Genomic DNA, 24,515 nt, shown 5'->3' on the forward strand with positions numbered 1-24,515 from the left:
TAGTCCCATGTGGAAAATTAAGAGGAGAATGAATCAACTGAATAGGTAGTTATTGTGTTCACATGTCGTGAGTTTAAGAAGGATAGAAGCCGAACCACGTGCCTACTCATGCGCTACGACACAAGCAGACTTGTGCATCTAGGCCAAGAGATAAGTGGTGCAACACAAACGGAGGTTTTATTTCTCCAAATTCAAAACGAGAAAGGTGAGAGCGAGGGACGATGGGCGGTGGAGCAAGGAGTACCGGAGTAGTGAGGGATGGACAAACAGGATGGAGGGTGTGGAGAGAGTGAGAGATGGAAGATTTTTTAATATATATATATACGGAGAGTATATTCAGTAGCCAGCTACAAAATAAGTTATTCTGTAGCCACCTTCATTTACGATAATTTTATATACTAGTTTATGATCATGTCTATACATATTTACGATAGTTGGGTTACTATAACACATGAGAATATTTACCATAACGTTACAGTAAACCACTTAGTAAGGAGTTACTATAATCTTATAAATTAACATAGTAATTATCGTAACTCAAAGTGACTACAGAATAAATTATTTTGTAGCCAGCTATATATATATATATATATATATATATATATATATATATATATATATATATATATATATATATATATATATATATATATATATATATATATATATATATTAGGTGTAGAAAAAATGGAAAGAATCTAGTATGCCCGCCATGGCTCTTATTAGTAGTAACATTTTCTGTAATATCTCTGTGAAGTTTGCGTGTTGAAAGACTACATACTACCAGACCACACCTTCTGGATTTTACATCTCATAGATATATGCCCCGCACGGGGGGGCTGACAAATTTTTGCCCACGTCTGTGGCAACTTTGCGGCTTAGACGAACATATTAAGAAATCTAAAAATCTAATTACATAGAAATATTTTAAACCCGTTTCCATCAGATGAAATTAGGATATGTGCTACGACATGTTGAAGCTGGGCAGGCCAGTGATTTGGGATTTGGGAGAGAAAGCTACTACTACCTAGCTAGTTCTCTCATCCTCTTTTAGTCAGATAATCCCAAACACATGTTTCTGAAAATTGATAGTAGCACAAGCACAAGTGAGAAGGAAGCCAAGATCCATCGTCGTGGTTCCAGAATCAGCTCGAGCGGAAGCCAACTTTCTTCCGAGCCGTAGAGTCCCAGTTTCCTTTGCATGAAATTTCCGGCATCTATAGCAGTGCCACCTCCAGGAAGACTGCAAAGCTCACTACTACATAATTTCTTTAATGGAGGCCAGCATTTTTTATTTATGGAGACGAACATTGTAACCGTCTCCAATCAAAGGCCTCCGTTAATACGGATTAATGGAGGCGGTTGCTTTACCCATCTCAGTTAATCTATTAATGGAGGCGGACGTTGTAAGGTGTCCGCCTCCGTTATTCCTATTAACCGAGGTGAACGTCTTAAAATGCCCGTCTCCATTATTGTTCTCCAGAAAACTCAATAAACCAAAAAATTTGTCTGGAGAGTCAAACCCATAACCTGCTGCCCAACACTACCGCGTCGTTACCGCTACACCACAAACTCATTCATATCTATAGCTAATATGCTATCTTTTTATATTAATATTTTGTAATTTTATATTGGATATTTTGGCTACTAAATGAATTCAAATGAAAAAACTTTTAACCACAAAGTTTTAAATCTTGTCAAGTACTATAACTTTGGTACATGATGTATCTCCATCAGAGATAGTGTGAAAATTTCAAAAAAATGAGTCTCAAAATATGTGAATTTCAAACACATATTTGAGACTCTAGATGACTTTGAATCAAAAACTTGTCAATATTAAACATGTGGATCGGGTCGGCCACTAGAACTTTGGTATTAACTATGTGAACATTTGAGATCGTTTAGGAACTCTGAATTCTAAATTTCAAAATCTATAACCTTCAAACACATATTAGGGACTCTAAACATCTTTAAATTAAAAAAATTCAACTACAAAGTTGTAGATTCTATTGAGAACTATAACTTTTATATAGACTATGTCAACATCCGAGATCGTTTGATAGTTTTAAATTTCAAAATTTGTGCACTTACAACAATATTTTGGGACCCTAAACATTTTCAATTCAAAAGCTTTTCAACTACAAAAAGTTTGTCTGTATCCGAGTTCATATAAAAAAGTTATGAATTATTTTTTGTTACAATAATTAACCAAGGCGAACATCTTAAGACGCCCGCCTCTGTAAATCGATTTATGGAGGCGGACGTCACTTCCGAAAATAGTCGATTAACATAGGTGGACATCTTAATTTGCCCGCCTCCGTTAATGGATTAACGCCTTATGGCGACCGCCTCCGTTAATCGAGCATTAACCGAGGTGGACGCCTTATGCCGCCCGCCTCCGTTAATGATTAACCGAGGCGGTCACTTGGCCCGCGACCCGGCCACCAATTAACGAAGGCGAGCAACCAGCTCGATTGTTTCCGTTAATAAAATTGCACCGTCTTGCAAAATCATTTGTGTAGTAGTGGCTGACGATGGCCATGGCTGGTAGAAGTTCAACCGCCGTCGGGGAAGTCGCCTGCCTCCCCCGTGCTGCCGAGAGGCTCCCATAGGAACAGCGCTTGGCGTCTGTCTTTGAGCGCATCGGACAGAGTACGTAGCATTATGGCATGTATAACCCACAGATGGGGATCGTCTGCAAGAGTATTGAATCTGACGTACTGACAGATTGTACAACCCATAGACAGAAGGTCGTCTGTAAGCTGTTTAATGCTTTGCATGTAGTTAAGATCAATCATGAATACCACTTTGTATACTATTATGTTGCTATTTGATAGACAATGGATCAAATGTCACAATTATGTCAAATCAACGATGACAACATGTTCATAGTGATATAAAATATAACTTAAGTGTTTGTCTACTCTTCTTTGTTTCGATAACATTGCCATACATGCACTAAATCATAATAAGACTACGTTACCTTATTATAAAATTTTCATAATTTTTAAAGCTCAAACGCAGCCTATAAAAATGTCACGATAGAAACACTAAATCATTTCTAGGTTATATTTCTGGTTGAAAGGAACTAACAAAATTTGAATCATAATTTTTGGATTTGATTTCAATTTTATATGGATTTCATAAGTTTCGTCATGTTTGTGTATTCTTGGAAGAAGCTAATAAACCACTTCACATTGGGAACCCTAAGCTTATGTAAATTATGAGATCAACTTTTACTATTTATTTCTCTCTTATATTTTATTACATTTTTTTCAACTGGAGCCCTCCACTTTGTTCTATTCTTGTCATTATGTCCTTTTGCTGAAACAAAGCAGATGAAAATCACGGACGCACACGTAGTCGCTATGGCCGGCCGCACAACCGCAGCGCCGTGGCCGGCTCGCCGTGCCGCTCCTCACCTTCCCTGCGTTGCCACCATGCACTGTCGCCGTGCCGCTCCACAGTGTCCTCAGGACCTCACCTTCCCGCGCGCCGACGTACGCGCGCAGCGCGGATCCATGGTGCATGCGCGTGAATCGACGACTCCGCATACAACGCGGGATTAAGTCGTCTCGAGGCATGGGAGCACGAGCCCGCGTCGTCCTTTCGTGAGACGACGGCCATGCCGTCTCTGGCATCCGTTAGGGTTGTATATTTGCAAGGCCCGGTGGAGATCGAACTCCTTCATTGCGGAGCCTGGATCGGACACGAAGTTGATCGGGCGCATGCACCAAACTACGGACTTTCTAGGTGACCGGGCTGATTACGACGAGCGCGCACACGAAAACAGTTTTGACGAAAGTCGTCCGTATTTTTTAGGTGTAATAACAAATTGTCTAAAACCAAAAAAAAATCACACATCTAGGCCCACTGCATATACATTAAAAATTGGATAGTAATATGCATCCAATCACTGGTTGAGTGGCCTTAATTAGGCGCTGTGGTGTACCGTGTACGTGTACAGGCAGAGATGCGAAGCAAGCATCTAAAAATGTTCCAACCAACGGTCAAAGGAAGCAAACAAATAATGTAGCTAGCTAGGAGTAAGCTATAGTACTCTCCACATACACATCATCAGCTCAGCTGCCAGCCTGCAAGTAACCCCCACGACCTGGTGATGTAAGCTATAGTACTCTCCACATACACATCATCAGCTCATCTGCCAGCCTCCAAGCATCTAAAAATGTTCCAACCAACGGTCAAAGGAAGCGAACAAATAATGTAGCTAGCTAGGAGTAAGCTATAGTACTCTCCACACACTACAGAAAATCGAAACTTTGCCCAGTGCTCAAATCTTTGCCGAGTGCCAAATATCGGGCACTCGGCAAAGGCCACCTTTGCCGAGTGCCGCACTCGGCGAAACTTGGCACTCGGTAAATAGGGCTTTGCCGAGTATCTGGCACTCGGCAAAATAAGGCACTCGACAAAGCTAAACTTTGCCCAGTGCCAGACACTCGGCAAAGTTGGGCACTCGGCAAAGAGGTGCCCGGGGATAACGGTACCCAACGCCGTCCTCTTTGCCGAGTGCCTTCTGTTTGGCACTCGGCAAAATATTGGCTTTGCCGAGTGCCTAGGGTTAGCACTCGGCAAAATATTCACTTTGCCGAGTGCCAAACCTTGGCACTCGGCAAAATAATTTTTTTTTGTTTTTTTTTGCCACCAACTTTTTTTCTTAGATTTGTATTTGTACCATGAACAACATGTTCAAATTTGGCACAATTTCATTGTTGTTTGCTATATTTCTTCACTTTATTTCATTTTCTTGCAATTTTCCGGAAAATGTGGTTTGAACTGCAGGTGCATCGAATAATAGTTTTGATCCATTCTAAAAATGTTATTCTTGTTTGTTAGTGTCACTTTATGCTAAATCTAGGAACTGTCTCCAAATTTCGATCAATGTGCTCACGGGGCAACGTCGCGAACTTGCGTGCGAGTGGTTATTTAATTCTATAAAATTCAAACGAATCCCGAAAATCATGAAACTTGGCGAGATGTCGTGATATCACATGCATATGCGGTGGTAAAAATTTTAAAACGTTTGGAGGACGTCATCACGTATAGTATTCACAGGCCAGTTTCAGTCAAGTTTTAGACCAGCGAACGGGGCCTAAAATATGGTCACAGCTCATCATCGCCCCCATGATGCCGTTCCCCTCCTTTTCTCGCCAACGCTGAGGCTGTCCGGTCTCCGATCTCGGGGGCATAGCGCGAAAGCACTGTGTGCACCCCTTGAGCAACGCGTCGGCGTTGCCTCGCCCTTTGGGCAATGTGTGTATGATATGAGGCCGACCTAGCTTTGGAGCTCAAAAGCTCACTGAACGGGCCATCGGGAAGCTGGCCTAGTTTATTCCTGTACATGTTCAGAGCCGGAGCGTCTGGGTGGTGGTGCATGAGGCTGGAGGGAAGTCAGGCAGGGAGCCATATGCAGGATCACATGCAAAAGCATGTATGTCTTGTTGGGTAGCCAAAGGGGAAAAAACAAGAGAAAGAGATGGTGCTGGGCCATGCGGGCACGGGTCACCAGTTGGGGAAGGTGTGCGTGGTCAATCCCCCCAGTAGTCAATTGTGTGGTAGCTGCAGCTGCAGCTAACCCGAGGTTGATTACTTTCCAAAGCTGGCTATAGGGTGATTTGTTTTGGAGGAGGGCCATACCATTACCTCGGCAACGCGACAGAAAAGTGCAGCTTTATTTGTGATCCTACTTGGTTTGCGGCTTGCTTGGTAATTGGTGGGTGATGACCATTTGAGTATTGGATCGATGAGCAATCTTTGACCCGTCAGGGATCCTTATCTTTTTCAGCAGATGGCCCGGCGGAAATCTTTTCTACTCCCACACTACAGTATGCCAAATGGCAAGCTACATGTTCGTTTGGCTGTGACTTATCGTAAACGATCGTAAATTTTTAGTCGAAACAATATTTTTCTCTCACACAAACCAGCCAGCAGTACTTCTTCACGAATCAGCAACGATACCAGCCAACCGAACAGGCTTAAGTGCCGGCACCACAGAAAAAAAAACAAGCACTCCACTGGTTAAGAACTCAAACCGGCCTCCCGGTCCAGGCAATTGTGATCTTTAACTAGGTTGGGCTGCCTGCTTATAGTGGACTGGGCTCTCCCGAAATGGGCTATTCATATCTCGAGCTGGGGCGTATGACCTATTGGGTTCACTCCAGATGCATCTAAACCATCTTGGGCTGCGGCCTTATTGGTTGGTCTAGTCCTTTTTCTTTTTTATTACGCGGCAGGCTCTCTCTCAAATTTGCAGCGGCAGAGGCGCTTGCATATATATGGGTGAAATGTCGTTTTTTTATGGGTGGAATGTCGCCCCTATCTTGAAGTACAACTTGCTAATAAAACTGTTGTTGTTGTTTTTAACCATGGAGAAACAATTCAACGCTTCGTTTTTGAATGTCATTATTGTGTTAAATTTCTTTGACGTGCCATTTTTCTACTTTCAGAATTAGACTGGTGAGAGATTAAATCACCACTAGAATGTATTTGCGAAGCAAGATAAAGTGCTAAAGTTGTTGATAAGTTGTTAAGCAATTTATTGGGCTTTATTTAGGGGACGTACTAGCTATGGCGTTGTCCTTGACAAATGCCGACCAAAAATGGCGTTGCTCTTGACAAATGCCGACCAAAAACTTTCTTGGAGGTTTTATTTAGGGGACGTACTAGCTATGACGTTGAAAACCATAGCAGCAACTTGAGGATCAGCAGGAATTGCAGATTTTAGCCTCAGAACTTAGACTCAATAGCTATGCAAATTCTTTTTACCTCCCACAGATGGTCATTTATTTTCTGGATTGGTCATTAATGTTGAAATTTTTTCATGGTGCAGTTTTTAGAACTATTGTGAGTGATTTTTTTAGTCATGGTTATCCCTTTGTAATAACTACTCTCTTCATTCAAATTATAAGATGTTTTGGATTTTCTAGATACATAGCTTTTGCTATGCACTTAGGTATACATTGTTCGCTTATCTTATAATCCGTCTTTTTCAGCTTGTTTTTTTTAGCCGGAACAATATTTTTCTCTCGCAACAAATCAGCCAGAATAGTGTTTTATCTTATTTTTTCAGCGAAGCGAACGGGGCCATATGTCTAAATACATAGTAAAAGTAATGTATCTAGAAAAGAAAAGAAAAAAGAAAACAAGAATGGCAATTCATAGAATTACAAAGGGGTGCTATACATAAGTTTTTTTTTTCCAATTTCAAGTTGATTCTAATGAAGGCGCACGTTATAGGGGAGCAAAATTTAGATGCACAAGTTGATGCCAATGAAGGTGCTACGGGGGAGCAAAAATTGGATGCAAAAGCTGATATGCCAATGAAGACACTTGGGAGGTGAAAATTTGCAGATATATGAAAAATGTAAATATTGATGAAGAGGAAGATTCACTTTTGACTATCTTCGATCCTAGAACATGGGAAATTTTGAAAAGACATTTGAAAAAGTATTTAGTTTCTTATTCAACTTGGAAAATCTGAAGTCCTTGGATGATACTAATCTACAAAAGTGTTGCACTACTTTTGTAGAAACTTTTTGAGAGAAGTCCACATTACCCCCGTCAACTCTTGGTATAGTCTAAATATCAACCCTCAACTACGAAACCGTCTATCTAACCCCCCCCCCCCCCAACTACACAAACAGGGTACATGAACCCCCCACGCCCATTCCAACTGGTTTTGAGCCACGCTAGCCTCCACGTCGCTCGACCCGCCTTTCGCGTCAATGCTCAGCACCCGTTCTTATCTCTGTCGGTGGCGTTCTTCCTCTCTCTCATTTCCTCTCTCTCTTTGCATCTTGAGCCCGATCAATAGAGGGAGATGGCGAGTGCCCGGAGTGCGGGCTCATCCCGGTCAAGCGCGTACAACAATGAACCAATATCAGCATGCTTGTACAACAATAACATTGCACTGCACTGGCATGAGAACCATTAGTTTGGCATATTACAGGAAGTGGTAATCTACAGGTTGGCAGCATATTACAAAAAGTAGTAGCCAATGGTTTGGCAGATTACATGACTTTAGCAGCCTATTGTCTGGCATATTACATTTCTTAATAGCTTATAATCTATCTTATTACATCATTGTGTGTTGTTTAACACATGTGATCCCCTGGGTGACAACAGAAGATGTGGATGCAGCCTTGATGGTTCCTGGGCCTTAACTCTTGCACTTGCAGTCCCTGATGTGACATTAATGGACACTTTTGCTCTAGCTTGTGATGATGGCAGATTGGCCTCTATATTCATTGAAGCTGTTCCACCAGGTATAGTTGCCACCCTTCCTTGTGCAGTTGACATAACAATTATTTGGTTTGACATCCCAGGCTACAATTAGTTACCAAGTGAGCAAGCAATGGTCCAATATTTATGTTTGATATTTTAGTACATTAACTTACATTTTGTATTGTGGTTCATGTCCTCTCTAAGTAGATAATTCCTAAACCAGAGCACTTCTTTTTGCTCTTTGGAGCACGGACATTACTACTTGAAGGACCCTTCCTCTTCCTGCCACTTGTGACACTCTATTGTGAAACTGACAAAGGTACCTGTGTACATGCATATTAAGTCACCAACAATTATTTAAATATACATGTCATGGAAAGGTACCTATGAATAAATAGATAAAGTATTAGTCCATGCCATTGCATTTAGTGAGTTCACATGTGCTTGAGATTGGGTTGGCTGCACATTTAATTGAGACTGAGCTGGCTGCACATTTGGTGGAGATGCTCCCATATTTGAGGTTCCACTGTTCCTCCTATCACAAGTACTCCTGTTATGCCCGGTTTGTTTGTATTTCTTGCACCTGATAACAGTTCCTCTCTTAGACAATCTTTTGCCCTTTGGCTTCTCTTGAGATTCCCTCCTCCTCTCTTTTCTTGGTCTTCCTGGCATCTTTAATTGCTTTGGTGGCAATGGTTTGCCATTTTAGATGTGGGCCAATTTTGCATGCCTTCCACAGGTTGCAACCAGTACTCATAAGTCTTCTTGAACATGTCCAATGTGTAACAGCTTGCAATGTAGTCATCTAACTTGTTTGTTTTGAAGTATATGCAGGAAATGGCATGACAACATGGCAGTCCAGATAATTGCCAATATATGTAGGAGCAAGTCTTTTTTTTCAAGGTCTACTGTCCACCTTTGATCATTGTGTTGCACTTCATATGATTCTCTTCCACAACAAATTGCATGACAATAAGTAGATGAGTTCACAGCTCCCTTCAGTTTCCTTAGTATGTTAGGACATATTACTTGTTGCCACCCAGCAGATTTATTGATCATACCATGGATCCTAATCATTACTTTGCACCTAATAGCCTCAAGCATACTAATTATAGGAAGATACCTAGCTTCAACAATCCACTTGTTGAAGGACCCACACATATTATTATCAATTGAGTCACAGTTTGACTCTAGTTTCATACATGCCCTGCTCCAATGATGTGGAGCTATGTTCATTATTGCTTGCGCTCCTTGAGGAGTCTTCTCAGCTAACTCAGCCCTGGCAATGTTGAAAAGAGTTATGCATGGAGCCTTGGCACCCTTCCAGAACATCTTATGGTATTCCTTCTTCTTGAATTTCTTCCTCTAGTTGGCATAGATATGCCTAGCACAATTTCTATGCTCTGCTTTAGGAAGCCAAGTCTGAACTGAATTCAGAATTCCCTTTTGCTGATCTGAGATAATGACCCAACCATCTCCATCTCCAATTTGCAAGTCTTTGCATAACAAGTAACAGAACCAGTCCCATGAATCATTGGTTTCCATCTCAACCACAACCCAAGCAATTGGATAAATTTGGTTGTTTCCATCCCTACCAATGGCACACAGTAGCACACCAGTAGTTGCTCCTTTTAAGAAGCAGCCATCAAGACCAATTACTTTCCTACATCCTGCCAAAAAACCCTTCTTACAAACATTTAAGCACACATAGAACCTTTGAAACATAGGGTCTTGATAATCTTTGTCTAACTTTACAACAATTGTGCTTCCTAGATTGCTCCTCAAAAGTTCTTCCTGGTAGTCATACACTCTACTGTACTCTCCCTTTGTCCTATCCAACCATCTAGCCATTACTATTGCTTTGGCTCTCTTGCACTTAGATAAACTGACATTTGCAAACATTTCTTGTTGAACAGTTGCTTGAAGGTGATGTAAGCTCCATGACGGATTTGCTCTAATCAAACTCTCAAATCTATCTGCAATTCTTGTAATGTCACTAGTTTATTGTCTCTCCTTTTGGGGCAGCTATGCTCATCATGCAGGCTAGTCACAAGATAACTCTCTGCCAAATATGTCTTCTTCAAAAGGCACACCCAAGGACAAAAAGGCCAATCACATACAGCTCTAACCCTATTTCCTTCATCCTTGACAAATTTCATAACCTTTCTTTCAGCAAGACCATACTTAATAATTGCATCCTTGAACTCTTTCTTATCACTAAACTTCATTCCTATAACAAATTTAGAAACATGAGCCTTCCTGTCAAACCTAGGAAACATATCTTGTTTTCTAATAATCTCTCCATCAGGGCCTTCCTCAAATGATTCATCTTCATCACTAGAGTTACCATATGGAGTGGATTTTCCTTCTACAAGATCACAGCCTTCAAGTTCACCAATTTCATTGACAGGAGCAGATTTGAAAATAGCATCATCTAAACTATTCAATTCACCAGATTTAACTTTCTTCTTGAAATCCATGAATTTTTTGTTGATTTCTTGTGCTTCCTCATCCTCTTCTGATGAACAAAATTCAATAGGAAGGAGGTAATCACTATCAGAACTGTTGTCTATTTCTTGTTCCTCTCCAACCTTGTAGTTGGATAGCTGCACCTCCTGGTTTGGCTCCTCTGCTTTGATAGGAGGGGATTGGATAGTAGTAACCTTCTTCTCCCCAATGAATTGCACTTCATCTGAGCTACAGTCACCACCATCAACAAATGCTCTTTCCCCCTTTTCATCTACATTGTCATTTGCTTCACCATCACTTCTCTCATCATCTGCATGTGCTTCTAGGTGCATTAACATTGACTCAACAAACACATCTGCAACTCCATTGCCCGTGACACAATCTGACATTAATTGGCACACTTTGTCATCATGCAAGACCCAAAGCCCATTGTCTAGGTCTTTACCAGGACATAACCAATGCAACAAAATCTCATCTGAGACCACTCCATGATCCCTAAGGTGACCATTAACCTCAGGCAATGAAATTAAATCCTGATCTATGTAAGACATTCCTTCAGACCCACCAATATAATGCATCCTCTTCCCATCAAAGAAAAACTCTCCTCCAAAATGAAATCTAATAGCAATGCTATCCATATCATCCATCTAAACTGACGAGAATCTGAGGTATACAAAGCACCAGAACAAATCTTAGCCCACAACCCCATCATGATAAGCATATAGATCTAGAGCATATAGAGAAGGGACTCACCTAAATCACTGAGAATCTCTTCAAGTCTTACCACATCTCCTTCAGTTTGGTGCAGAATCACCTAATCTTCACCAACGTGAGCTCATGAGCTGCTAGGTTTGGACTGGCGGCTGGAAGGGGAGAGTGATCTATTCCTCCTTTTATCTAGCCCAAAGCTGACGCGGACGGCGGAACGGGCGACGTGGAGGCCAGCGTAGATCAAAACTGGCTAGAATGGGGGTGGGGGATTCACGTACCCGATTTGTGTAATTCGGGGGGGGGGTCAATGTCGATGTTTCACCACCGATAGCCTGCCATGAGGGTACCCGGAGCAGTTTGTTCGGGCTTCAGCGTATGCAGAACTCGACAGTAAACACAAGAGACAGTCGATTTATCCTAGTTCGGGCCCTCGACCGTGATCGAGTAATAGCCCTACGTCCAGTCGGCATCAGCCTTTGCATTAGATTGATTGTAAAGTTTGTGTTGCATTCTCTGTGTTCTGCTGGACCTCTCCATCTAAGGAGCCCTACCCTCCTTTATATAGTCAGGAGGCCAGAGTCCTAGTCGGTTTACAATGTAGAGTTCTAGTAGGATTACATGGTAGTATTACTACTAGGATTACATGGGAGGAATTCTAATCAAACTAGATCTCCTCTCTTCCTTGCGGTGTATCCCATGGGTCCAGCATCGACAAGCCCCCGAGCACTTCATGGTTGAACTCTGAAAGCCTTGTTTTGTTCCTCTAGGTCTTGCCGAGTAGGAACAAGCGTCGCCCGAGTGCTTTCTTGAGTGAAACCATGTAGCGCTTATTGGGATCTTTGAGTGGTGTGTGCTTTTTTGAAGAAAAAGTACTCCCATCGTGTAGCCCCCAAGCCTCTTGCTATTTAGAACAAGGAGCTGGAGGGTCTTGTCTTGAAATTGCTCTGATTCTTCGTCGAAGGGCTCCCGAGCATATACCCGAGTTCTTTATCAAAAAGAACTCGGATATAGATCGGTTTGGGTTCTTTTTATCGTGAGGCCTTGAAGTGGTCTGTCTTGAAGAAGTCTTCTTGGTGACGTGCGTTTTTTCGAAGAAAAAAGTGCACTCACTGAGTGTAGCCCCCGAGCCTCTTGCTATTTGGAATAAAAAGTTGGAGGGTCTTGAATCTTATGTTGTTTGAAAACTCCTGTCTTGAAGAAGTCTTCTGAGTGATGTGCGCTTTTTAGAAGAAAAAGTGCACTCACTGAGTGTAGCCCCCAAGCCTTTTACTATTTGGAATAAAAAGTTGGAGGGTCTTGAATCTGAGTTATTCAAAGAACTGAAAACCTCTTCTGAGGATATGTAGGATCTTGTAGACATTTTCAAGGGTGTATCCAAGTAACTCGCGAACTGCAGTAGGCTATCCATATACCGTTGCAAGTCAACACAGTTGCGCCACCGAGTACTCCATAATTAGCTTGCGTGCTTGATGTCTTCTTGCATGCTACTATATGTCATGCCTCTTCCTTTGTTTTGCTTGAGTAATGAAAGTACATATAAATATGCACGTGCATCCTCATATTCGTGCTCATCTTGCTGATGCAAAATCTTCTCGTTCGACCATGATCCGATCTGAGCAAGGCAACCTAGATAATCCATCAAAAGGCTTCGGGTGGGCAGTTCCCTTACCAGAGACCCAATATCACCCCCACCTTAGAATTTCCAAATCACCGCAACAAGGTTGACCTTAGCTATCGAGTAGTTGATCACCCCAACCGAGTAGTCGATCACCACGGTTTGCTTTTTGATTCGGGTGTTAGCTTATTAGCTACCCTCATCGGCGGGCTCAAGCATCTTTTCAGCTCTTTTGCTCTCGGCCGGTATGCTCAGGCATAATTTCAGCCATTTTACTTTCTGGTTTGGGTGTTAGCTTATTAGCTACCCTCATCAGCGGGCTCAAGCATCTTTTCAGCTCTTTTGCTCTCGGTCGGTATGCTCAGGCATAATTTTAGCCATTTTGCTTTTTTGGTTTGGGTGTTAGCTTATTAGCTACCCTCATCGGCGGGCTCAAGTATCTTTTTAGCTCTTTTGCTCTCGGCCGGTATGCTTAGGCATAATTTTAGCCATTTTACTTTTTGGTTCGAGTGTTAGCTTATTAGCTACCCTCATCGGTGGGCTCAAGCATCTTTTCAGCTCTTTTGCTCTCGGCTGGCTTCCAAGCGAAGATATCTTTGTTGTCCCAAAGAAAGTTGGTGAGCGTGAGTTCCTATTTTGCCAAGAGGTGGGCGCTGATGGTTGCTGTTTTGGAGGGATCACCGGTGCCCAGGTCGATTTGCTTGACGTCGACTTCTTTTGGTGGTGCGAGGATGCTGGACTTTTTAGCCGGTATCTTTAGTTCTTCTGGGCTCATTTCTACGACAATAGTGGCTATTTCTTTTCTACCATTGGCGGCTTGTGCTTTGGCTGCAATTTGAATTGCCTGAACATCGCAGTCAAAAACACGCTTCAAATCACTTCAAAGGGAAAGCAAGTCTGTTTGTAAAACAGGGGAATCTATCGTGCGTTTCGGCTTCTGTGTATTCTAATTCAGCACCTCCTTCTAGCCAACTGTTGTCTTGGTGAGAGTAGTTCTACGGGGCTGTCTGAATAGGTACTTTGCTTTTGATCTTTCTTGGTTGTTCGACTCGGTAGTTTTGACTATGGTCCCTTCTACTTTCTCTGTTGTGACTTCCACTTGGTCCGAGTCTCTCGAAAGTGGACTTCCTTTGATTCTGATCTTCCTGCCCATGAGATGTTGACCTAGCAGGTAGTCTTGAGTGGGTCCTTCCGTCGTGTGTCCTTAGGGCTATTGACCGGAGAAGGTCCCGGAGCTGTTCCTGTCTTTCACTGGGATGTGAGGTTGCTCTGAGTTCTTCTAGTGCTTCTCGGATCCTATCGTAGGGTGTATTCACCGCATGTCTTTCTTTGACTTCTTGCTCTGATTTTCTTCTATTGTACTCGGCCAGATCTGATTCATATTTGATCCAAGCTTCCTTGCGCTGCCTAGCACGGCGTTGGCGTCCTTGTTTTAATTTGTTTCTTCTTTCTTTGGCTTGCTTCTGATTCTTGGTCTCACCATCGTGCCCCTGGATAAAGGGTGATATGTTGGACTCAGATTCATCCAACGACCTGATGTCGGGTGTTTCTGGGGGGGCCAATGGTGATCGAGGACGTCGAACCATGAATACTTCTCGTGCGTGAATTGTTCTGTTATCGGTGTCGGTTTCCACACTGTCGTAGTTGTTGATGACTTTAGTGGAGGCTTCAAGGTCGTAGATCGAGTCTCCTTCTTGGTAGGGTAGAATTATTGTTGTCGTCGTGCCGACTAGTCGGGTACTGCTATCCTTAGGAACAGGACCTGGCCAGTGGATGATGTAGTCTTGGGATGTTATAGTTAGTACGAGACCTTCCTGAGCTCCTTTCAGTGGCATTCTAAGCACTGGATCGAGGGATCCTTCAGGCCGTGCCTGATAAGATTTTGCCATGTTGTGGAGCCCGAACAGAAAAGGACCCAACTTCTTGAAATGATTCTGAGTGTACTCCGAGTTGTATTCTTGCGTAGTCGACGAAAGAACTTGGTTTCTCGAAAGAACTCAGGTAAGACTCCATCTCGGATGCGGAGCCTGAGTTTGAGTTAGATGCGCAAACCCGCAAAATCTGAGTTGGATCGGACATCACGAGCTGCGCGAATCTTCCGGCAAGTTGATCTATCGTAGTTGACGAAATAGAAAGGTCTTCATGGTGATCCCAATCGTCGAGGAGATGGCTTTGGAGCTTGCCATCGTCGCCTGCCTCGCAGATCCATGGACCAAAGATGAAGGTTGATCCTGTCGAGAAGATCATGTTGTCGAGGTCTGTTGAGCTCTCGGATGCAAATTTGCCGAAAGCCCCTACCTGGTGCGCCAGTTGTCGATGTTTCATCATCGATAGCCTGCCACAGGGGTACCCAGGGCAGTTTGTTCGGGCTTCAGCGTATGCAGAACTCAACAGTAAACGCAAGAGACAGTCGATTTATCCTAGTTTGGACCCTCGACCGTGATCGAGTAATAGCCATACGTCCAGTTGGCGTCAGCCTTTGCATTGGATTGATTGTAAAGTGTTGTGTTGCGTTCTCTGTGTTCTGCTGGACCTCTCCATCTAAGGAGCCCTGCCCTCCTTTATATAGTCAGGAGGCCAGAGTCCTAGTCGGTTTATAATGTAGAGTCCTAGTAGGATTACATGGTAGTATTACTACTAGGATTACATGGGAGGAATCCTAATCAAACTAGATCTCCTCTCTTCCTTGCGGTGTATCCCATGGGTCCTGCATCGACAGTCAAATACACGGTGTCATTGTTGGAGGTTGATTTTTAGACTATACGAAGAGTTGAGGGGGGTAATGTGGACTTATCTCAAACTTTTTCTCATGAAAACAAGTCTGATGTTGAGAATTGAAAGTGTTGCAATTAACTTTGCCTGATGAATTGATGTCAGCACATGTGATTCTTCACTTTGCTAAAGTTGCAAATTGCTATCTGAATGTCTCTATTGCATATCATATTCTCTTAACTATTCCTGTGACCATAGCATCAGCCGAAAGAAGCTTCTCCAAATTGAAGCTATTAAAAAATTGTTTGAGGTTTCAACTATGCTACGAGAAAGATTGAATGGTTTGGCTATGTGCAACAATGAGAAGGATGTTTTGGATAATATTAATCCCGATGTTGTTCTTGAAGATTTACATCAAGAAATGGCCAAAGCCAGTTTTTTTAAAAGACACTGAAGCATTATTGTATTATTTGAGGTAATCATAATAGTTATTTTACTGTTCTTTTAGTTTCTTATTGTACTATCATTATTTTTAATGAACTAAATATACATTGCAAGTTAACTCTTATTAATAGTACTATATACTTCAATTTGTCATATTAAAAAAATAGATCGTTGGGCCCTTACTGTCTTGCTTGTCTAAGGGCTCCTGAAATTGTTGAGACGTCCCTAATGACTATGGGGGTGTCCCTAAGCTCTTATCATCATGGAATAGCCCCATACATGACCTTTATATTACATACTCATGTGCGTGGCGTGCACACCCATAAAACCAAGGGAAGACATGACAGGATGCGTGTAAAACAATCAGAGATTATCCTACATCAAACTAATAAAGCACATCTCTTGGGACTTAGCAAGCCCCACGAGTGTAACTTGAATTACAAAATCGAAACATGTTTTATCTAACATTTAGCACCATGTTTTTAGAGATCCTAAAGCATATATAACCCTACAAATATTTAAGGGCAGTACTATCGCCTGGACGTCCGGGCGGACGCCCGTGCCCGGACGCCCGCGGCTGCTACATGCCCGCACCAGGCAAGGACAGCCCGTGTCGCTCCCTATGCTTCCCCTCCGCTTCCCGTGCTCACAGCCGCGCAACACTCCATCCCTCCGCTTCCCACACACATGCACGGTGTCTCAGCAGCTGCAGCAGGTGGCTGTGGGATGTGGCAGGTGAGTCACATTGCAACAAGTACACACCTAATCTACTTTTGAAATATCCAAATGAAATATTTGCAACATGCGTCTGAAGACAGATGAAACACTTGAAACATGCGTCTAAAACACTTGCAAAAATACCTGAAAAGCCATTGCAAAACATATGCAACATTTAGATAAAAACACTTATAAAATATGTGTGAAACATATGCAACATCCAAATAAAAACACTTGCAACATACGTCTAAAAAACATAAGAAACATTTGAAACAAGATGCTTTTACCTGTGTGCCATTATAAAAGTTGGTAATTATCTATAAACCATTAAAAAAGTTAGGTTCTCATAGGTGCCAGTGTTGTGAACTCATTTGCCCTCCACGTCACTTTCGTCAGATTTGGCTCTAACGGTGTCAAACCGTGATTGTGAAAAGTCCAAAATACCCTCAGGTCTAAATATACAATTAATTTTTTAAGCATCTTAATGACCTCAAATGAAAAAACTCAAAACTAGAAAGTTGTAGATCTCGACAATATCTACAATTTTTGTATAAAAATTATCTTCATTGAATTATGTAAAAAAATATATGATTTGATATTTTAATGTCTTAGAAAAATCACATTTTTTGTACGGAATCAAATGAAGATAGTTTTTATAAAAAATATTGTAGATCTCGACGAGATCTACAACTTTCTAGTTTTGAGTTTTTTTTTATTTGAGATCATTAATATGCTAAAAAATTAATTGCATATTTAGACCTGAGGGTATTTTTGACTTTTTACACCCGCAGTTTGACACTGTTAGAGCGAAATCTGACAGAAGTGGCGTGGAGGACAAAAGAGTTCAGAGCAGTGGCACCTGTGAGAACTTAATTTTTTTAATGGCTTGTGGGTAATTACCAACTTTTATAATGGCACACAAGTAAAAGCCTCTTAAAACAGACGCTTGCAACATACGTGTATAGCTATGCAACATATGCAACATCCCAATCTACTTTTGCAACATCTATATTAAACATCTGAAACATATCTCAAAAACATCTGAAACATATGTTTACAAACATAGGGGGAGAGACTGAGGCCGGTCGATTCTGGCCTTCAGGGTAGGATCCAGCGACAAGGAGCGACGCACGAGCACCACCAAGGTCGGCCATGCTCGTGGGTGCCCTTTGGCTCGACTGGGGAAACCTGAGGCGCCCTGGCATGTGCCCCCAACCGCCATTGGTAGGGGCAACAGCATCAGGGTTGGGAAGAGACCGGGGAGACGCTGCGTGAGCTGAAGGAGGAGGCGGCGTGGTCGGCTTGGGTGGAGGAAGGAGACAGTGGTGGCAGCGTGGAGCTCTGATGCTGCCAGCGGACGCGAGAGATGGGGGAGGGCGAGACAGAGCGAGGAGATTTTTTTTCTTGAGAGAAGCGGTCGAGGCGGAGTGGGAAGCAACGCCTGAACGGATGCGGACGGACGGACACCCATGTTGAAGTATTTCCAAATATTTAAAGGGGTCCTTAGGCCTTCCACAATACTAAGTGTTGCCCAAAATAAAATTAGGGCTCACATCACAGGAGTAGACATCACTTGGTTGTGCCGGCTTAGCATGGGTTGCATGTCGCGTGTGAGAAATAATAAACAAAGAGAAAATGACCTGTGCAAAAGCTCTACCAAATTAATGTTTGTGTGATTGTGTCAATCTCCCTTCTCTTTCTTCATATTTTATTCAATATAGTTATCCAAGCCTGATCTTGTCTCGCTCCGAATTTCCTAGGGATGGCATTGCGACTTGTGACTTTTTTTCTCGAATACGCAAAAAGTTTATGCATCTTTATATTAAAATCAAGAATAGTGAAAGTTACAACAACGTACCACAAGCGTAGGCACTCTAGGGAAGGTTAGTGTTATACAATTGGCTATGCCCTTCTAAGCATAAGGAGATCATGTGTTATTACTCGCTAATCATACTACCTAGCCACCACCGGCGATCAGACGCGCTTCCTTGCATGGTGCCTCGGCCGCTCTTCCCGTGGGTCCGGGAAGAGTTGTCGCATTGCCTCATCATGCGAGGGGTTGAGCTGGGCGACGAAAATACTGTCGTAGGCGTTCTAGGATGTCGTAGAAGTCCTCGTCTGTCCGTCTAGGAAGCTCATCCGTTTCATCACCAGCACCTCACCCCGTTTGGAAGCCGAGACGCGTGAAAGCGCCTAGGCAGCTATCCTCCTATTGTGGGTCGACAACTTTGGTTGTGCCTCCACAGGCGGCTGAGGCAACAGCGGCGACTGTGCCTTACGCAGGATCTTGTCGGTGAACCGCTTTAGTCTCCTGACAATGGAGCTCCCGCGTTCAGCTGGCCCAGGAGGGGTGGTTGTGTCCACGGGGGGGGGATGGTGATGGGGCTTTGTGGGCGCGCCTCGCCATCCACAACGTCAGGCTGCACCCTTCGTGGTGGGCCCGGTAGGGGTGGCCACGTCCATTCCTAGGGGGTGTTGAAGCACGCCTCGACCTCCACGATGCATCCCGCCTGCGGCGGCATGACTGGTGGCTGCTCATGACCAGCCGACAGTGTAGGCGAGCTCGTCGTGCATGCCATGGCAAGAGAACTGTTCACCAGCAGTGCTTCCACTCCCTGAGGGCAGTCGCCGTGGCGGGCTGACACCCAGGCGCTCCTGCTGGCTGGCTCACAACGAGCGAGGTGGCGAACTCTTTCAGCATTGGGTCAACCCACTCATGAGGTCTTGTGCTCACGCATGGCTCTAGCACTAGCGGGTCTAGTACGTGGAGGTAGTGTGCAACAGCAGAGGTAGTAGCGTTGTCGGCAGACTCGGTGGGCACGTCCATGCTGGTGCCCTCGTCGGCTTACTTCGACGCCACCACCGTCATCATCGAATTCTGCCGGCGCCCTCCGTGGTACCCTGCATAGCCCCATCCAAGCTCGTAGGGCCACCGTGGGGCGCGTGCTTGGGGATCGGTGGCGTGTCTCCACGAGCAGCATGTTGTGACAGGTCGCTCCCCTTCACCTTCGTCGTCGTAGCAGACCTGGTCTGCTTACAAACCCTGGCGAGGTGGCTGAAGCCATGGCAGCGCAGGCAATGCTGTGGCAAACGGCAAGTCGCTACTCGGTGCGAGTCGGAGAGGCAGTTGAAGCATCGCGAAGCTCCGCGGGGATCCTCCGGGCCTGCGGGAGCTGCTCAAGGTGAGGCTCAACCGAGGAGGCCGTAGGTCGCGTCTCCAGGCAGGGGAGGATCTCCCGCCACCCATCGGCGTTGGGAGCGGGGACCCATCCCCGACGGCCGAGGCGTTGGCGGGTAGGGACACGGCCCTCCGCCGGCCAAGCAGGTATGCCATGCACCAGCTCGGGGCGTGGCCATCTGCGGTTTCTTCGTCTTCTTCCTTGTCCCCGTCGTCCAGCGACCGCTCCAGCCGGGTTCAGAACCACGATGGAATGAACCTTGGCGTGCGGCGGGGACTTCGCTACCGGCTTCGCCCGCCGTGGACAGCATCCAGGAAGGTTGTGGTGCGGTCGTCGTTGGACTCCTAGACGTCGTAGTCCGCCCACCGACGGCGCTTCGTGCGTCCTCCCGAAGTTGGGTAGAACAGGGCCGCGGCTGGCGAGAGCGTGGAGCCCGGCGGCAGCGGTGGGGACAAAAACTGTAGAGACTCTCCAGCTCCGGCTCCCACAGGGGTGGATTCCACACTGCTGCTGCTGCTGGAGCAGCCGCGGCGTTGGGGCCTGGCATCGGCGGCGGCGCTGACGGGGAGGGGCCCACGGAGACTCAGCGTCGGTTCCTGCGGGGGCGGGCTCGGCCTTAACCAGTGGCGGTGGAGGGGGCATGGCGTCGGCTCCCGTGGTGGTGGCCCCCGCGGTCGTCGCTGGTGGGGACCCGTTGGTGGCAGTGCCCAGCGTCAGCGGCTACGAGGCTGGTGGTGAGGTCCGCGGAGGCACCTCAGCCCTGGATCCGACGGGGATGGGCTCGGAGGCGGCCGCGGCAGCGGCTCCCGGCGTCGGCAGCGGCGCTGCCGTTGAGGGAGTCCACGGGAGCACTCCGGCATCGTATCCGGCGTTGGCGGGCTCGGAGGCGGCCGTGGCAGCGGCTCCCGGCGGTGGCGGCACCGCGGGCATTGAGGGAGCCCACGTAGGCGCCCCAGAGCCGGGTCCGACGGGGGTGGCCTCGGTGGCGGCCGCGGCGGCGGCTCCCTGCGACGAAGGTGGAGCGGGCGGGTATGGGCGGGGGCACTGGTCGGCGTCGGGGGTGGGGATGATAGGGGAGGGAGAGGGGGAGGGGGAGGAGGGGGCGGGGTGGCGCCGGCGACGGTGTGGCTGCCGGCAGCGGCGAGGTGTGCCCAAACAGGGTCGGGCTAGGGTTGGGGGCTAGCTCCGCAACTTGCGACTTTGCGTGTTGCATTGCAGTAGCATGAGCGGTTCCTAAACCAGTAAACCCTCCCTCTCCATTTCAGGCACCACTCTCACTACTACAGAATATTTATCCGTGTCGGGCATTTTGGGTTTCCCGCGGCGGGCAAACCGGTCCGCCGCCACCGAAAGGCCACGGTAAATCGTGGCTTCCCGCGGCGGACAGCTTTGCCCACCGCGGTTAATCGTTCAGGAAAAACAAAAAAAAAGAAAAAAAGCCCACACGGGCTTGGATCCGGGCCGCACTGAACCTAGATCCCGCCGCCGCTGTCGATCCACCGTCGTCGATTGGATTCGCCGCAGCTCCAACCCACCGCACCGCCGGAGGGAGAGGAAGGGCCGGGGTGGGCGCCACGCCCACCAGATCTATGCCGCCGTCGATTGGATGGGAGGGAGACGACGCCCCTCCGTGGATCCGTGCCGTCGCGGCGGGTTGGGGCCGCCCCTCCGTGGATCCGTGCCGTCGCGGCGGGTTGACGCCGCCCCGCCGTGGATCCGCGCCGGACGGGCCACGCCGCTGCTTGCCACCGTGCGCGGAGGAGCACCCGTCGCTGCTGCTCGCCACCGTCATCGGGGATCTGCAAGGGTGCGAGTGTGAGAGGGACAAGATCCACCATTGAGCTGAGAGAGAAGAAAGAGGGCTCCACACCTTGCGCCGGATCCGTCGCCGCCGCCAGGGCCTCCATGCCGACGTCGGGGCCTCCACGCCAGCCGGAGGAGGGAGATGAAGGGGCGCCGTCGGGGCCTCCACCACCGGCCGAAGGAGGGAGAGGAAGGGGCGCCGTTGGGGCCTCCACCGCCTTCGTTGGGGCGGCCTGACCTGGAGCGCATGGGGAGGAAGAGAGTGGGGAGGAAGAGAGGCCGACTGCGCCTAAGTATACCTATATATACGTGTAGACGAATATCGGGCTAGCTTGGGCCTGATGGGCCTAGACCTTTTCCGTGGCGGGCTTTTAACGTTGTCCGCCACGGGGTATTTACCGTGGCGGGCATCGTAATATGTCCGCCACGGTAAATCGATTTACCGTGGCGGACACCTTACGATGTCCACCACGGTAAATAGGATATTTACCGTGGCGGGCATCTTAATATGTCCGCCGCGGTAAATCGATTTACCGTGGCGGACACCTTACGATGTCCGCCACGGTAAATAGGGTATTTACCGTGGCGGACATATTAAGATGCCCGCCACGGTAAATCGATTTACCGTGACGGGCAAAAGTGCCCGCTGCGGTAAATAAAAAATGCCCGCCGCAGTAAATCGTGGGATTTACCGCAGCGGGCAAAAATAGGTGCCCGCCACGGAGTGCAAAAGGGGAACGCTGCGCATATTCATTTATGTAGTAGTGTCTAAGCCCACGTTGTGAAGAGTGTCAGGCCAAAATTAAACACCAATACAGTGATTCCCGAGTCGAATTTATATATACTAGCTGTAGCCGATGTTGTTGTACCATGTCTCTACTGCCCATCTTAGCAGACGCACGCGGCTAAAAACTAAGGTCATCTATATAGCATGCCAAAGTACAAACACAACAACAATTCTGACAATAAATCGCGAGGTTTTGACGAGGAAAAAAAACTATGTGTATAGCGCTCTTATCTCTTCTTACATCTTAATTTACATGCGACCGTGTGAGATCCAACCAAACGACTCGGCTTCTGAAATTTTGATCTGCAAGCTCGATCAAATAATCCATAAGTGCAGCACGTACGTCGCACGAGCTGCAGCGCCCCTACCAACTACGGTTTACTGAAGCTTGCTGGTGTCGTCCCCGGCCGCCGCCGTCTGCTTAGGCACGGAGATGGAATTCTTGCAGTGCGCGATGGCGGCCTCGATGGCGCTCTGCAGCTCCTCCATGGTGCTCTCCTCCGACGACGTGGACACCTTCACCGACCCGCCGACGGAGAGGTGCCCGCTGTTCGCCGGCGACACGCGCAGCGACGCCGGCGCGGACGACAGCTGCCCGCGCCGCCGCCTCCACCGCTCCCGCTCCCTCATTTCCCTGACGGCGCCCGGACCGTGGCCCGAGAACGAGTGTGGCCGGCGGCGCTGATGCTCGCGCCTCTCCCTCTCCGACTGCTGCCGGGAGAAGGAGGCGCGCAGCTGCTCCACCATGGACGCCATGTGTCGCTTCACCCACTGGCCCACGTCCAGCGCCCTCTGCTTGGCCCTATCCTTCCTCTTCTCCTCGGCCTGCTGCTTTCTTCCGGTCACATCGCTGCTGCTGCTATCCTTCCTCCACGCGGCGCCAAGGCCGGAGAAGAAAGGCGAGGCCTTGTTCTTGGCCCTACTACTATCCCTGTCCCTGTCCTTGCTGCTAGTAGTGATGCCGCCGTTGCTCGTGGTGGTGGCGTGATGATGGCTCGCTCTGGCGTGGCTGAGGTCGCTGCCGACGCGGGCGACGGGGGTGCGGGACATGGAGAGCGGGAGCAGGTGGCCGCCGAAGGGAGAGGGGAAGGAGAAGTCGTGGGAAGGGGAGGTGGTGGCGGAGGAGATGGGCGGCGGTGGGGGAGGGGAAGAAGGTGGGTTTGGCTTGGACAGTAGTTGAGGTGGACGTGCGCGTGACGACTGCGGTGTGTCCATGGCTTTGAGCGCCGCGGTAGGGTTAGCTTCCGCGCTCGCGCGCGTACGTGTGGGTGACAATGTTAGGTGGACAGCTGGTGTTGGGGAGGGGGATGCATGTATACTTGGCCAAATGGGCTGCCCGGCACGGCACTGGCACGGGCACGACCAGACACGGCACTATGCAGCACGGCTAACATACCGTGCCGTGCCTAATAGTGCCGTCGTGCCGAAATACTGGCCCAGGCACGGCACTATGATGCCTTAGGCGTGCCGTGCCGTGCCGTGCCACTGGGCACGACGGCACTGCAGTGCCTGTGCCGGCACGGCACTATAAGTGCTTGACACCTTAGTGAATTGAGAACAACAAGAGGAAGAACATATACTTCACAAAATATGTCAATTTATTCATAGTTGAGATCAAACTTACATTCAAAATCAGATAACTTCACATAATCACATCTCACAGATTGATAGATGACACAAAGTCACAAACACAGGAAGAGATAACAAAATAACGATTTATTAAGAGCTTTAGTGCCTCTCTTCGTTGGCGCCAACCTCAACCGTTTCGTCGTCGGAGCCGGCCATCGTCACTCGTCGGCGTCCCGGTTCCTCCACAGCTTCACAAAAACACCGAGTT

General features: G+C 46.9%; 2 protein-coding genes across 2 annotated transcripts; one reads left to right on the forward strand and one right to left on the reverse strand.

Annotated features, from left to right (window-relative positions):
- Positions 1-20,728: 20,728 nt before the first annotated feature.
- Positions 20,729-21,929, forward strand: LOC136544173 (uncharacterized). The gene is made up of 3 exons (XM_066536422.1): positions 20,729-21,233; positions 21,354-21,447; positions 21,503-21,929. The coding sequence occupies exons 1-3, from the start codon at positions 20,729-20,731 to the stop codon at positions 21,927-21,929; spliced, it is 1,026 nt and encodes a 341-aa protein (XP_066392519.1).
- A 923-nt stretch (positions 21,930-22,852) lies between these two features.
- Positions 22,853-23,941, reverse strand: LOC136546369 (probable BRI1 kinase inhibitor 1). The gene has a single exon (XM_066538346.1). The coding sequence runs from the start codon at positions 23,891-23,893 to the stop codon at positions 23,057-23,059; it is 837 nt and encodes a 278-aa protein (XP_066394443.1). The 5' UTR covers positions 23,894-23,941; the 3' UTR covers positions 22,853-23,056.
- Between the last annotated feature and the right edge of the window lie 574 nt (positions 23,942-24,515).

This window comes from Miscanthus floridulus, chromosome 3 (genome assembly GCF_019320115.1).
Source record: "Miscanthus floridulus cultivar M001 chromosome 3, ASM1932011v1, whole genome shotgun sequence".
NCBI lineage: Eukaryota > Viridiplantae > Streptophyta > Magnoliopsida > Poales > Poaceae > Miscanthus > Miscanthus floridulus.

Bases quoted from the DNA above. Each gene is read 5' to 3' on its own strand.
- LOC136544173 (XM_066536422.1), top strand. From the start codon at position 20,729: ATGGCGTCGGCTCCCGTGGTGGTGGCCCCCGCGGTCGTCGCTGGTGGG. The intron at 21,234-21,353 runs GTGTGCCCAAAC...TCTCCATTTCAG, and splicing joins TGGCTGCCGGCAGCGGCGAG to GCACCACTCTCACTACTACA. The intron at 21,448-21,502 runs GTAAATCGTGGC...TTAATCGTTCAG, and splicing joins GCCGCCACCGAAAGGCCACG to GAAAAACAAAAAAAAAGAAA.
- LOC136546369 (XM_066538346.1), bottom strand. From the start codon at position 23,893: ATGGACACACCGCAGTCGTCACGCGCACGTCCACCTCAACTACTGTCC.